The following is a 16,147-nucleotide window of genomic DNA, read 5'->3' on the forward strand; positions in this document are numbered from 1 at the left end:
GCTCTGGCTTTATTCTTACTTCCCATAGTCATTTTGGTATTCTTAAAAGAATTAAAATACTGGTGTGTCTGTTTTTAGGAATTTTACAAGACTATTTTGACTTTTGTCCCATCTAGAAAGAGCCACAGTGGTGTTACAGATTTATTTGTGTGTGTGTGTGTGTGTGTGTGTGTGTGTGTGTGTGTGTGTGCGCGTGCGCGTGTTTAAACGTGTCAGCGGCATCTGCCTGTCTCTCACATGGGTAGCTCTTAGTTCTTGGGTGTTTTGTGTGGGTCTCATGTTTTCTTACTTTGTCCTCCCAGGGTGTCTGTGTCACTGCTGAAAATGCTGGACCAGCTGCTGGCCAACGGGTGCTTTGACATCTTTACTGCTGAGGAGAAGTAAGCATGCTTGTTCACTGCTCCCTGTCTGATGAAAACCTAGTCACCCAAATTTCAAGAATTTGTATTTATTTATTGTTTTGGTATCTTGCTGTGTTGCTAAGGTTATCTTCAAACTCATGATCCTGCCCCCTTAGCATTCCAAGTGCTAGGATCACAAATCTATGGCTACCAGATCTGGGTAGCTGTTATTTTAAAGAAAGAACATTTGGATTAGGATCTTAGAACCCAGAAGATGACAAATTGCAAATTCAGGCGGCAGGCATCGAGATGGGGTGAAGTAGGACCCTGCTATCCAGGTAGGAAGGTAGATTTGGACAATTGAGGTAGTCCACTTACTATGGTTGGTAGGCAGAGAGGTCTGGAAGTTGATGGAGCCTGAGTTATAAAGGCTAGATGGAAAAAGAATATTATGTGGTCTGTGTTATGGGGCCCAGAAGTGTGCCTGTGCCCATCACAGTTGGACAGAGGCTATGGGACACAGTGAATGAATTAGTTGCTTCCTACTGTGTGTGGTTTGTGGTTCCTTGGCCTCCTGCCTAGAGGAGCAGACAGTCCAGCTGCGTGATGTCTCTCTTTAAGCCCTGGAACCACATAGGTGCCAGGTTGGCTTCTGAATGAGTCCATCTTGCTCATTTTTGCCTCACGGTCTTGACTGAATTCTCTTTTGTTGATTTGGACAGCTTTTTATTTCATGAAGATTTCTGAGTATCTGTTGCACCAAAGATAAGTTACTTAGAAACTGCCTGGTGGTTTTGGATTTTCCTTTTAAACCAACTGGTGGTGGATTCAAACCAGCTGGGTCTCAGTTGATTTTCTTCCCCTTCTGAGTCTTTGCTCACTACCATTTACTTTCTATTTTCTGCCCCACTGAGAGGATCTGTGCCATTTTCCTGTAATTTTTTCTCCCCCGCCCCTGGCCTTGGGCAGTGTTCTTGTACTGCTTCTGACCAGCATTCAGGTGAACCCTGGAGGCTAGAAGCTCCTTTGTATTGGTGCTCTGCCCTGAGGTCCCGCATAATGTATGCCCGGGGCTGCTGCAGGAGACCAGCTTGTTTTGCTTCAAGTTTCTAGTATCTTTGGGTTTTGTTGCTAGAGTTTTCCTGCTTTGCCCACAGTCAGGACAAATCTTTGTCACCCGCCAGTCCCACAGCCACTCAGACCCAACCAAGTAAACACAGAGACTTATATTGCTTACAAACTGTATGGCCATGGCAGGCTTCTTGCTAACTGTTCTTTTATCTTAAATTAACCATTTCCATAAATCTATACCTTGCCACGTGGCTGGTGGCTTACCAGCGTCTTCACATGCTGCTGGTCATGGCGGCGGCTGCAGTGTCTCTCTGCATCAGCCTTCCACTTCCCAGAATTCTCCTCTCTCCTTGTCCCACCTACTTCCTGCCTGGCCACTGGCCAACCAGTGTTTTATTTATTGACCAATGAGAGCAATTTGACATACAGACCGTCCCACAGCAGGGTTTTAGCTGTTTGGCAAGGAGGTAGACCTGCGTCTGCTTGATGCCCGGATGGCTTTTAATCTGACACCACAGGACTTCCTTTTGCCAGTATGCAGCACTGATTTTCTAAAACCCACTGCTGAATAGTGCATAGCCTGGTTAGGATGCTCTTCCCACATTACTGGCTTTGTCTTGGGAAATGTTCTAAGGATTTGACATATATTTTCCTGGCTTAATAATTTCAAAATAAGATAGTAGAAAAGTATGATGTAGACGTTTCTATTTGTCTATACTTTTGTTAGTTTTTGCTTCATGGATTTTGAAGTTGAGATTTTGGTACACACAAATGCAGGGCTGACCCTCATCGAATGGACTCTGTTTTGGGAGGTGCTTTTGTTTACACAGTACTTTGGCTTGTTTTGTTTTTTTGCTTTGGATTGTAGTTTTTGTTTTCATTATTTTTATATATTTGTTTTTTTGTCAGTTGCTAACAGTATATGTAGTTTTATGAAAATTCAGTCTGGTGATCTGATCTTTTAACTGGGCCCATAAAATCTATTCCATGTAATCTTACTAGTTTTTTTCATTCAAGTAGTTTCCTGTTCCATGTTTCTCCTTTCTCTGATTAGCACAATCATTTCCCCTCATTCCATTTTCTCCATTTGTTTGGGGCTTTCTTTTCTGTGCTCTATGAGAGTTCTTAGTACTATTTCCATTCACTGTGTTTTTGCACAGTTAATGCTTGAATGAAAAAAAGAAATAAAAGGAGGACATGACTGCTCCTAGGTATGGTGGAGGACGAGGTTTTTTGTAAATAAAAGGGAGAGCATAGCCAGAGGCTGGGGCATCTGGGAGAGTCCAGAATGAATAGGACCCTGAGCCGGCCATGTGAGAGGAGAGGGAAAAGCCAGGGGACCAAAGGGCCAGGAGGGTAAAGGGTAGAAGGATAAAAAAGGGCCGGTGTAGCTAAAATGGCTGGGTTATATAGGGACAGGCAACTGAGGGAAAGGGCAGCCCAGACCCTGGGCTAGAGAAGTTTAGGGTAAGGGGTGGGGTATACCAGCCATACCCTGTAGCCGGTAAGGACTGAGGGGTGCTGGGAGAACCTGGTAGCCAAGTAGGTCCACTTCAATAATGTTAAATAGGCACCCCAGTTAGCCATTTGTCTGGGGTCTGTTATTTTTAATTACCTACATTTTTGCTACTTTGTCTCATTGCTGCATCTTGCAGACACACATCCTCTCCCTCATCTGGAGAACAGCCCCACTGTGAGGTCAGCTGGTGATGGTATTTGTTGGGTTCATCAGAAGACCTAGAATTCTAAGCAGCTTATCTCAGCATTTAAAAGAGTTACTGCAAAATGATAAGTCTCACAACCAAAAGACATTTCACTTGCTTCTGCTGCCTCCTGTATGTCTTCCGAGCAACTGTATCCCCCTCCTCAGATATTCTCCTTGCTAGGATTTTTAAAAATCACTCTGTCTCTTCATCATTTCCTTCCTACAGACTGATTCCCTTTGGATATTTTTAAACGACCTTTAAGTTCACGTATGGGATTGTTGTTTGTTTTTTTACACATTTTCAGGGGATAATTTCTATATTTTCGGTGTTTCCTTACCTGCTGTGTCACACATCCTTCACCACTCTATGCGGTACTCTTGTTGTGGTTATGACTCTAAGTGTGTCCATTCTGGAGCACAGGGTTCTGTGTCTTATTGCCCACTTGCCAATGTTAAGTTTAGAGAATGGCTCGGATTTGAGGGAGAAATAGGCAAGGGTAGATAGTGTTCAGCAACCGGGACTTGAGTTAGCCTTTTCCAGGCACTGTGGATTTTTTTGACCATCTAGAGATGGCTGCAGCCACACCAGGAGGGGTGGGAGGTAGGTCCATGCCTCTGCCTCTTTTGGGAGTGCCTTCTCAGTGCTGGTATACCCCTGATCCCAAACACTCTGAATCTAGGCTTACTTCCCTGGAGATGGGCAGCATATGGGAATCAGGTTGGTGTCATTGTTGAGAATATATGTTGGGATCTGAGTAGTAATTGGCTATTGATCAGGTCAGGCCGGAGAGCTGGACAGTGGCTGATCCATGGGCATGATGCCAACAAATGTAAGAGTGAGGGAGTCATAGACGCTGAAAACATTTTGACCTGTGTGTCTCTTTTCAAAGCAGAACTCTTTAGACTAGCAGGTATCCAGGAAGCCATGTCACCCCACTCAGACAGGCAGAACTGAGATGTTCATTAGACCCTAATCATGGGAGTCTTCCAGGAATTCTGGTGTGTGAACCAACAGGGTTGCTAGAGATCACAGAGTTCAATGTAGACCTGAATTGGGACCATTGGGATCATAGAGTGTCTATGGTGTGTGTGACCTCTAAGTCTAGAGGAGCAACAGAACTGTGCATGAGTCCTGTAGGAAGCCCAGCTAAGGATGTGTACAGAGTCCTTATGCAAGCTGGGAACAACAATAACCATAGCCCTCAGCAATATGACAGTCATTCTGTACCCAACAAGCACTTTAGGGAGCTGGACAGAGAAAGATTGAGATCCGTGTGTCCTGGATTAAAGTCCCAGGGTATAGCAACATCCTCTTCACACCAGAGTTGACCTGGGAGTTAACTGTCATGGATTATCCTGGTATAGTAGCCCAGTATTAAGGTCATTGGGGATGACTAGGACTCATTGACCTCCTCTGTAACCAAGACCCTTGACATGGCATCTTTCCATAAAGTAGCACTTGCTGGTAGGGTCTTTTCTGTTGGGGAGGGTCACTTGGATATGGTCATGCCATAACTGTGCCAGGGCCTGCCCAAGTGTCAAATTTCATGGGTGATGTGGGTTATGGAATATCTTATGGGTAATGAGATAGGACATCTGTTCTCTGCTGTGCATGTTGGGAACCGAAGAGAGTGGTTGATGCCATATGGCCCAGTATCTTTTGAGCAAGCTGACCTTCAGGTTACTTGGTACCAACAGCACCACTGGACACCATTACAGCATGATCATAGTGCTCTGCATTTCTGTAAAAGATCTACTTACAATAATGTTTTCTCCTTTAAGCCACCCCTTTTGTGTGAAGTTGCTCACACTTTGTAAAGAAGAAATCAGGAAGTCAAAAGACATCCAGAAACTTCGGTCGAGCATTGCAGTGTAAGTTTTAAGTGCTCCTGGATGGAGACAAAAATAGGAGGGACTTGGTGGTTCCTGGTGGGAAATGTAGTTTTAATCACAAAGCTGTTTAAAATGGAATGTTTTAGTGTTCATTTAGGAAAGGTCAGACTGTTAGTAGTGGCATTTGGGAGGAGGATCAATCTGAACAGGAAAGCTACATCCCTCACATCTGTCACTTACTCTGGCACCTTACTGTACATGCTCAAGGAATGTGAATACACCTATGCTAGTGCAGGGCTCTGGCCACATGGGCAAGTATATGCTGGCACAGAAAACTGGTCATGTGTAGGCAATCACATAAGGTATACAAACATGCACACATGGGAATGCAGGAATCTGGACACACAGGCACATGTTAGTACAAAGGTCTCATGTATATGTAAGCAAATGGGAGCATGTTAGTATACAATGCATACTTGTATACATGACTGTATATCACGAGAGCACACTAGTGCACAACACACAGGTGTGTACGTAGGTATATACACATATTAACGTATGTCTCAAGGTTTATGCTGTGTACTTTTTAGGTCTCCCATGTGTCTTGGGTATTTGGTTAACTTGAATGTGGCACAGCTGCATGTAATGTGTCTTCTGCAGGCTCTGTGGGATGGTGCAGTTCAATGGTGATGTGAGAAAGAAAGTTCTTCTGCAACTGTTCCTCCTCCTTGGCCACCCTTTCCCTGTGGTGAGTGTGTCTGCGCTTATGTGTGGCCTTTAAAGATGAGTGTATGTTGGCATAACTTTGAAGTAGGTTTAGAAGTAAACACAGGGTGAGATGGTGTGCCTGTGGAGATAGTTTTCAGGTGTGGGCAGCCCTGAGGTTTATTTGAAAGGAATGTGGGTGCTGGTACTGGGCAGGGTGAACATGAGGAAGTATTGCTGAGGGTAACAGCCCAGGGTTAGGATTTCCCTTTCTTACCAAGAACTCTTTGAGTATTCCAAAGTGACATTTTCCCCCCTAAAAAGTCAGGAGGAAACTTCTACAAAGGACAGTGGATTTTTGAGGTAGAGTGGGATGACCCACAGCTCAGCCTCTTTGTCAGAAATGCACATTACCAGGCATAGATCAGATCTCATATGAAGCAGTTTGTCACAGGACATAACCAGAAAAGATAGCAAGAGAGACAGATTCCCAGGTAGGAGTCCCTACTGCACCTTCTAACAAAGGCTGCAGTTTTTCCCCTCTGCTGCATGTCTGATGGCAGAAGTCTGGGCTATGACCAAGTTCATTTCCCTCCTTTTATGGACTTTCGTAAAATCCCTTGGGATCCCTAGGTGGTTGTGGGTTTTCCTCCTGTTGACCTGCTGTTCTTGTCCCAGATCCGGAAGACTACAGCAAGCCAGGTGTACGAGATGGTGCTTACCTATAGTGACTTGGTAGATACCGATGTGCTTGATGAGGTCATGTCTGTGCTCAGTGACACAGCCTGGTAAGTAGGGGCTGCCCAAGCCTGGTGCCACTTTCTCCTGTCCTCATAGCTTCTGATGGAAAGAGGGGAGACGTTTCTCAACAGTTCAGGGCCACCTCTCAGCTTCACAAAGGGTTGAGGACACATCCTGGGAGCTTCAGGTGGGAAAATGTTTAATGTGCATTTGCTTTTCTCCTCTTGTGAGCAAGATGGGTAGAGTGGTTCAGAAGCTGGTGTTTTTCAGTAACTGGAATATAGGGCCATCAGGATGCCACCAAGTGGATGTCAGCTAGCTACTTTTATTTTGCTACTGCAAGGGCCATGTGGTCTTTCCTCTGTTTTAATGGCCTAGAGACTTGTCTTCAAAGTCAAGAAGTGGTGGTGGGGTGTACAGCCTGTGGGTGTGATGCACAGGTGCTATATAGGCTGAGCCTGGAAGCAGTTAGTCACAACAGCAAGAACTCTTAAGACCTGTGATCCAGGCACTGTACACAAATATGGCCTTGCACACAATTATGTGCATGTTTGTATACATAATCACATACATACAGCTGCTCATATGTACAGGTATGTACTGCCAAACACACACACACACACACAAAACCATCACCTGTGCACAGGTGCATTTTAAGCTGACTTGTCCCCTGTTCTAGATGTACTATTTGGGAGGCACTATTTGGGCCAGGTAGCCCAAGTTACTGCTACTGACTGTGGACACTGTCCCCTCCGACTGATGGAGAGGGGTATTGCTGACTCAAATGCTGGCAGGCCTGTTGGGGTGGCAAGTAAGGGTTTGTAGTGTATTTATGCACGCCCCTCAGAACAGCGATCTCCCTAGGAGCTCATGCTAGGATGTGGCCTTCCTGCCTAGATGAGAGCTGTGGAGGCCTGAAAGGCTAGAATGTATTTCAAGATCTTTGCTGTCAGTAGAAACTCAGCTCAGTACCTTCTCAGGAGACTGGTCAAACCTCAGGAGAGTGGACATTGCTTCCAACTTTCTAAAATGCTCATTTTGAGTAAGGATAGCAGGGAGGGAAGAGGAACTTTTTTGTTTATATTTTAGGATTTATTTTTATCTTTAATAATGTATATGCATATGTCAGGGCTTGTATGTGCATGTGAGTGCAGTTGCCTACCAAGGCCAGAAAAGGGTGTCCAAATACCCCTGGAGCTGGGGTTACAGGTGGTTGTGAGCTGCCCTACATGGGTGTTGGGATCTCTGCTCTTTTGCAAAAACGTGACACCTGATTTATAGAGGACTGTTTACTAACTTCTTTACATACAAAACATGCTTCTTGCTTTTCTGTTCCAATGAAAGCCAACAACAGCTGAGTTCTAATAAAGCTTCATAAGCCCTCTTAGCCTGAGTTATCCTCTCTTCTGTAGGTTCCTAGAACGGGGTAAGGCCCTTGTCTACTCTGGAGCATAGGGACTTTTGCCCCAGTACCATCAGGTCTCATGGGGTGTGGGGAGCCGAACCATGTTGGCATAGGGGACTCAAATGCTTTCCTTCTTAGGGATGCAGAGCTTCCAGTTGTAAGAGGTCAGCGGAATCACCTATGTGACCTCCTTGGTGTGCCCAGACCCCAGCTGGTTCCAAAGGTAATGCTCTTAGTATTCTAGGACCCATGGCTCCTGTGTTGTCCATTGTTCTGAGCTCTGGTCTAAAGTAAACTGGGTCCCACAATCAGTCATCACTGCCATGACTTTCTCCAGGCCAGCTGGAAGGGCTGCTTATGCTGCCAGGGTGGGCGAGTTCTGTCTTCATAGTGAACTGTTGTCTCAGTTCTACCTTCTAGGAAAGCCTCCACTGTGTGGGAAGGAGGCTTTAGCTCTCTCATCACTCCCTGCCTGGATAGATATCCTATTGGGGGCTCTGTTCCTCTGAGGACACTTGCCTGTCTCATTAGGCTTCATCTCTCCCTGGATTCCTGCCCCACTGGGGCCTCCGTCCTCTTCACTGCCCGTGCTTATCCTCTTCGCCTATCTTGGCCTTGCTGTATTTACTGTTTCTGAGGCCCCTTGTGCTGAGGTTGTCATGGAAGTTGTGCCCTTGGGCTCTCCTCCTGTGTTCTGTGGGTCAGTCTGTCTGTAGGGACTTTAAAAATTCTACATATTGAAGTTTTCATCCTAGATAAACATGCTCCAGCTTACTGCTTTTCTCCCTTTTATATTGTGGTCTACTTTGAGATTATTCAGTGTCTTTGCACCCAGGACCACCAGCCAAGTGTGGCACCACCCACACTGAGCTGGGCTCTCCCACATTGATCACTAATTAAGAAAATGCCCTATGGGCTTGCCTACAGCACAAGCTTATAAAGATATTTCTCAATTGAGAGTTCCTCTTCCCAAATGACTCTAGCTTGTGTCAAGCTTCCATAAAACTAGCTAACACATGTACGCAGGTGGGAAGCCTACTGTTTCTAAAAGCTGTATGTACTGCCTCTTCACACAGAAATTTAGTTCACTTGGGACTGACCAGCTGTGGTGTAAAGGGAAGATCATTTTATGCTGTTTGTATCAGCCAGCTTCACTCTACAGTGGATGATTCGGTGTCCTGTCTCCACTTCTGTCAAGTGACTGTATAAGTAGGACACTTAGGAATCCCTTTCATGCACAAGGGTCATGCTATCCATCTGTGAGCTAGTACAAACTATATGATGGAAGAGGTGTGGACTTCACAACCCCTCAGGGTGCCCACCATGTCTGTCCTCCAGTTTTATTCTGTCCAAGATTGTCTTCACTCTTCTTGACCCTTGTGAGTTTGGTTAAACTCTCAGAACTAGTTTATATACTGGCCAGCCAGGTTGGCCTGGGGCAATGTTGGGGCTAGAGGGAGCTGAGGTCCCTGATTGACACTAGGCCTCAGGCTTATGTGCCCTGGAAGGTCACCCAGTCCTACAGATGGAGATGCTGTCTGTGTGACTGGTCCCCAGTTCTTGGAACAGCTCATGTTGTTCCAATTTCATCTCTGCTTAGAAAGTTCCTGACCTGTTCACATGCCAGCTTAATGACTCTTAGTGTGTTCTTCTCACTTCCTTCTGACCCCCGCCCCCCAGTACCCCTGCTGTGTTGCTGTGACAAAACACCATGACAAAGACAACTTACAAAAGAAAGCATTTCACTGGGTTTATGGCTTCAGTCATAATGGCAGAGCAGAGACACCGCAGTAGGGACAGCTCAGAGCTCATATCTTGATTTGTAAACAGGAAGCAGAATATACTGGAAATGGAGTCATTTGAAACCTCAAAAGCCCACCTCCTCCAAGAAGGCCATACTTCCAAATCCTTCCCAAATAGTTCTACCAACTGGGGAAGGAGTTTTCAAACATGAGCCTATGGGGCCTTTCTCATTCAAACCACTACCTCCACCTACTAGCTCCTATCTGCTCTCCACAGCTCACCTTCCTGGAATGTCTTTAATTCTTAGCTGGATAATCCCCATCTCTATGTCAGGGGCTGTTGGGGCACCTCTTCTGTCTTTGAGTCATGCTTTTCTTGGCGCGCGCGTGTGCGCGCGCGTGCGTGCGTGCGTGTGTATGTATGTGTGTGTCTTTCCTAAGAACTAGTCATGCTGATTAATGGACAACAGTATATGGACTTGCTTTTCTGGCTGGAAGCTGCTGTTGGATGTTGACTGTGATATAGGCCTCAGGGTTTCTATATTTGTTTTCACTCTTGACCTTGGGCTCCCTGCCCTAATAGAACCTAAGCCCTTCAGAAGCCCAGCCTCATGCTGAAGTCCCAGGTGAGTCAGGGACAGAGGAACATTCCAATCAGCCAGCAGGTCTCCAACCTTGGGCTTGGCCTGACCTATAGCCTTCCTAGTACTGTTAGCATAGTTCATCTGACCTGCATCCTTCCCTAGAAGACATGGTTCTGGTGTGCCTGACAGGTGATTCTTTCCCACCTTGCTGGGTCTGAGTGAATGTTTTTCAGATCTCATGAGGTGAACCTTGCAGGTCCCCATGGCTGGTATTCTCAGCTGATGCAGGTACACATGGGCCTTTTGGTGGGTTTTGCTAGGCTGTGTGTCTCATATGTTGTATCTCCAGTTTCAGGATGGAGATCTGAGTTCTCTGAAATTCTGAAAAAAGACTTTTTTCAGTTGTGCAACTTTTTCTGTATAGAGTAGAGTGAGACCTCAGACAGACTCTGCTGCCCTGTGCATGAGCTAAGTCACGGTGTTAATGATGCCACACCAGCCCAAAAGCATTAGTACATATTTTTAAGTCACTTTACTGCATCAGTTACTGAGAAAGTAGTGTTTTACATTTGTCTCAAATGTCCTTTAATTATGTTTGACCTTTGGGGGATGCATTTTGAAGCTGGGTTACTAGGTATTTCTACTCTTGACATCTCCTTTGCCCACTGTGAGTGTGGTGACATCAGGTTAGCATGTTTCCTGTCATACTTTCAATGTCTATGAACAGTATAGTCAAGATTATGCCTTACCATCATTTAAAAATCTTTATTAAATTAGTGTTTCATGCATTCATGTTTACTGTATAATTACTGAAAAGTTTACATTCATATCTTTGTTTCCTGTTTGACCTTCCTGTTTAATGTTTCTTTTTCCCTTATCTGGATTTCATTTCCTATCCTGTTAACTTGTGTCACTGTTCTGTTCTTCTGTCCCTGGTTACCCTGGGGCCAGCACTCTTTCTTGACACATTGCCTTATCCCTGGCCTTGACCTCTAGCTGCAGAGCCCTGTCTGAAACTGGCCTGTCCTAACCCTGGGGCTGTGGTATTTAGCTGATATGGTCTTGATGGTCAGCTCCTGTTTTTCCTCAGTTTTCTTTGCTTTGATGATCTAGCTTTAAACTCTGAGCTCCTGTCACTCCCTGTCATGTTAGGGAAGATTTTGTTCTTTTTCTCTCCTGTGTGTGCTATACTGGGTCTGGGTGCCCAAGTGCTCCCAGGGCCTCCCCCTTGCAGGAGCCATCATAAGACACACAGGCAGTGGCCTGGTTGCTTGAATGGCTTTAGGAGTGGTGGCAACAGATGGAGCCAGTGTAGTCTCAGTCTCCTATGTGGAGAGTGAACTTGAGTTTTCAGCTATGCCCTTTACATTGTTAGGAAAACTTTGAACATATGTTTTCAGAATGTAAACAGTTTAGCAGCCTACTCTCATGAGGCCACCAGAGCTATCACTACACACTTCAACCTGCCAGGGTCCTAGGACATGGCAGTCTTTAGCCATACATCAGAGAGGGTGGGGTGGGGATCAGCCTGACATTGCTATGTGTCTTTACAGCCTGCTCCTGGAAGCTGAGCCATTCATTGCCTACCTAGCTGGGATGTCCTGCCCTCAGGCTCTACAACAAGCTTTACCATCATGGAAACTTGGTGCCACAGACTTCTGAGAAAGGTGGCACATGCTGCTAGATGGATTGGGAAGCCATCCACAGAGAGCAGTAACTCTTCATGCATGCTGTGCTCTGGTGGCCTGGACTGTCCGTACTCTTGCTGTTCTAACGCGATGTGCTTTCTATTAAATCATGTACCATACAGCCCAGCCTCTGTCTATTTCTGGGACTTACGTGAAGATCCACCATGGGCTCCACTCCCAGTGCTTTGCTGTGTTTTAGGCACAGAGTGATTTGTGTAGCATGACGGGTGTCTCACACTCTGGTAGAGAATGTGAAGTGCTGGGCAAATGCAGTGGCAGGCAGCTCCCCTCCCACATGCTAAGCCAGTCAAATCACCAGCCACACTACAAAGGTCTGAGCAAGAGATCATCAGAATCCAGCCTGAGGCCTGGATCCTCTGCACTTCCTGTCCCAGGGCCTGCATGCCTACCTGTCCTGCTGTGGTAGCCCTGTGCCTGCCTGTTCGAACTCTCTGTATCCCAGGCCTGGCAAGGACTGCTGGCATTGCTCATTAAGCTTCAGCCCCAGACGAAAGGGGTGCCTCTCATCTCTACAGAGTTGAGGCTGAACACATAGCTGGGACAGAACTGATAACTGCTCTTACAAAGGTGAAGTGGCCAGGCCCACAAGCCAAGGCCTGTAGTAGTCTGTGTTCACTCATTTAACAGCCTGCATCTCATGGAGCTGGACTTAATAACACATAGGCTGCTCCCTTTACTGAGAGTCACTTTCTAGGCCTGGGTCTGCAGGAGGTTTGTTGTGCTGACCTGGTGCCAGGGACCTCCACCTGAGGCCTGGCTCATACTTCATTCCAGCCTTGCATACATCTCTCCTAGACTTAGAATTTCCTGTTCATGAGCAGAAGAAAGCCTAGCTGAGATAACCTGATGAGATAGGCTTCGCTGTCATATCTTGATGACATTCTTGAGATTTAATGATCGAAGTAAAGGATTTTGTCCTGGCCAGCCACCTCTGCATGCAGATCCCATCCACAGACAACTGTTCCCACTGGGTGCCTGGAGGGGTTTCCACGAATTACTTAGAGGGAGCCCTCACTTAAGGCAGCATGACAGCTGGGGTGGCCAGGACAGTCCATCAGGTTAGCAATGCTGGGTGCTAGGAGGACAGGCTCAGCAAATAGCAACTTGTGTGTGTATGTGTGTGTGTAAAGGGGCATGCTTAGGCAGGAGGCCAGTTAGGTGTATGTGCTCACAGAGGAGTGCATACCTGGCCTGCTGTGAACCCTGTGAGCTGAGGAGCAGGAAGAAAGCAGCTAAGGGCACTGTGCCCAAGGCCATGTTCCTAGGTCTAGTAATGAGGTTTGGGTAGAAGCGTGGAGTAGATAATAAAACTGGGACCCTACAAGAGCTGTGCCCTCAGCACTGATAGATGGAAAAACTGTCCTCACAGGAAGGTGCTCTGGCTTTTTTACTGCATTGGGTGAAGAGGAAACATCCAGTGCGCCCCCAGAACTCCTATGTTAAAAGCCTAGGTAAACTGACGCTAACAAGCAAATGCTGTGACAGGAAGATACACTCTCTAAGGATGAAATTGATGTCCACAAACAGGGAGAGAAGCCTATCAACAAGACAGTAGAACCAAGTCACTGCCCACAATTCTAGAACCAATATAAAAGAACAGTTTCCAAAGGGAAAGTAACAGGACTGGGGATGTTGCATGCAAGAAACTCTGGGTAGCCAGGAGTGTTGTGCACACCTTTAATTCCACTAGAGGCAGGCAGATCTCTGATGCCAGTCTGGTCTGCATAGTGAGTTCCAGGACTACATAGAAAAACCCTGCCCAACAAAAACATAAAGAAACCCTGGGTTGATGATCCATCACCATATAAACTGGGTGTGGTAGTATACGCCTAAGATCCTACAAATAGATAAATAGCCCCCCCCCCAAAAAAAAAGTTAAGAGGTAGAAACTGTCAGAGAAGCTGGAGAGATGGCTCAGTGGTTAAGAAAGCACAGTAATCTTACAAACAACTTGAGTTCATTCTCAGTACCCATATGGGGTGGCTTACAACCACCTGTAACTCCATTTTGGGGGGAATTCAATACCTTTGGCCTCAGCAGAAACTATACTCACATGCAATATTAAAATTTAAAAACAAATTAAAAAAAGATTAGGAAGAGGTTCTAGGATAGAAAATAGCAGAAGCAAAGGTGGAAGGTCCCATATGGATGAGTCCCCAGCTCAAGACATAGGTAGACAGAACCCTGCAAGGCTGGAAGCTACCCAAGAGGACAGCTGGTAAGTCCATTATGTATCCCTGCTGCCTCTGACTACTAGGAATGTTCATGGTTAGACACCCAGTCCTTGACAGAGGAAGTGAGCTGGGGCCAGGTGCACTGGGTGGAATTACAGAACTGTTGAGAAGGAGATGGTAGCACAGCGGCTACCAGCTCACCAGCGAAATTGGAGTTGAGGAAGACAGTAAGAGCCACACTGTTCTGAAAAATGTGACTGTCAGCTTGCTAAATGATATGACTAGTGTATGTCTTAGTTAGGCTTTACTGCTGTTGTGAGGAGACACCAGGACCACAACAACTCAAAGAAAACATTTAATTGCGGGGGCTCGATTACAGTTCAGAGGTTCAGTCCATTATGGCAGGGAGCATGGCAGCATGCAGGCAGGCATGGTGCTGGAGAAATAGCTGAGTGTCCTACATCTTGCAGGCAACAGGAAGTCGACTGACTCACTGGGCAGTATCCTGAGTATATGAAACCTCAAAGCCCTTTCCCACATGGACACACTTCTTCCAGAAGGTGTGGCCCAAATTAAAAGTGTGCCCTCCAGCCTCAAGGTCTGGATTAAAGGTGTCATCCAGCCTCCTCCAACAAGGCCACAACTCCTAATAGTGTTCCTATGAGCTTAGGGGGGCCAATTACATTCAAACTACCACAGTAACTACCATTCAAGAAAGAGCTGTTGTAACTCAGTGCAGCCAGAGTCTCCATATTATTATCCCCAGCTAAAAGCAGTGTTTTTTGTGGGTGAACTTTAAGCAGCAGAAAAATGGCCTCAGGATAGTTTCAGCTAGGAAACCAAACAAGGGGAGAAATGCATGCAGCTAAATGGCGGGAGGGTATTATACATGTAAAATTTCTTAAAATGGACAAGTGAGGTAGGAAGGGATCTTAGTCCTGTGACCTGAGGGTGGTGTGTAGAAAACCCAGGTGAGCCTGCTAACCCACCAAGGGCTGCCAAGTAAGAGTTAACTATTCTAGCACAGAGAAAGGTCTAACACTGAGGAATGACGATGAGGAAGACAAGCTGTGAAAACTATCACATAAGAAAAGGAGATTGGTGACACGATGGGAGTGCATTCAAGTCCCCATTGAAAGACAAGACTAACTTGGAGGGACACAGACTGTTAGAACGGCTGAAATACAAGCTATGTATGTTCAGAAATGTACACCTAGAACAAAGGTATTGGGAGTGGGGAAGGCACAATGCTGGAGAGGGAGATGCCCAAGGTTCCTGCTTAGCAGGAAGAAGTCAGAGCTCTAAACCTTGGATGTATCTAAATGTACTAACATAATGTCTAAGCCAGACACACATCTGTAGCCCACCACGCAGGAGATGGAGATAGGAGGGTGAGTTCAAGACCAGCCTGGGCTACACAGTAAGACACTATGTTAGTAAATAACGAAGTAACGTAAGAAGATAAAGGCCAACCTACCATCTGGGAAGGTCACTTAAATAGAGAGATCAGATATATTAGAGTTAAGAATTTTATCATTTAATGTGACGTGTCCCTGACAGGCCTGAGTTTGATCATTTTGTCCCAGTTGGTGGCACCTTTAGGAATTAGGGCCTAGCTTGAAGAAGTGGGTCACTGGAAGATGGGGTTTGAGGTTTAGAGCCTGGCTCTTGCTTCTGGCCTTCTCTCCTTCCTGCTCCACTAAGATATGAGAAGGTGAAGAGTCCCAGCTGGGAACAACATCTCCCACCATCATGCCTTCCCTACCATGATGGACCATACCCTCAAATCATGAGCTGATACACACACACACACACACACACACACACACACACACACACACACACACACACAAACTCCTCCCATAAGTTGCTTGTTTGGTATTTGGTCACAGCAACGAGAAAGGTAACTAGTACAGATGGTTTGAAAGATGAAGAAAAGCTTGGCTTAATAGATATTTCTAGAACCTAGAACCCAGAACTTTGATAACACAGACTCCTGCTTTTAAAAAGAAAAGTAGTATTTTAAAAATCACCAGACAGAGCCGGGCGGTGGTGGCGCACGCCTTTAATCCCAGCACTCGGGAGGCAGAGGCAGGCGAATCTCTGTGAGTTCGAGGCCAGCCTGGACTACCAAGTG

At 46.0% G+C, this 16,147-nt stretch overlaps 1 protein-coding gene across 1 annotated transcript in view; it reads left to right on the forward strand.

Annotated features, from left to right (window-relative positions):
- Positions 1-11,936, forward strand: part of Tbcd (tubulin folding cofactor D) — a 167,564-nt gene extending 155,628 nt beyond the window's left edge. Inside the window, exons 34-39 of the mRNA XM_006987624.4 lie at positions 303-380; positions 4,900-4,989; positions 5,611-5,698; positions 6,334-6,443; positions 7,940-8,024; positions 11,681-11,936. Of these exons, the coding sequence (XP_006987686.1) occupies positions 303-380; positions 4,900-4,989; positions 5,611-5,698; positions 6,334-6,443; positions 7,940-8,024; positions 11,681-11,698 (469 nt within the window). The 3' untranslated portion in view covers positions 11,699-11,936. The remainder of the gene's footprint in view (positions 1-302; positions 381-4,899; positions 4,990-5,610; positions 5,699-6,333; positions 6,444-7,939; positions 8,025-11,680) is intronic.
- The last annotated feature ends 4,211 nt before the right edge of the window (positions 11,937-16,147 follow it).

The sequence above is a fragment of the Peromyscus maniculatus genome, chromosome 8 (assembly GCF_049852395.1).
Source record: "Peromyscus maniculatus bairdii isolate BWxNUB_F1_BW_parent chromosome 8, HU_Pman_BW_mat_3.1, whole genome shotgun sequence".
NCBI classification, from domain to species: domain Eukaryota; kingdom Metazoa; phylum Chordata; class Mammalia; order Rodentia; family Cricetidae; genus Peromyscus; species Peromyscus maniculatus.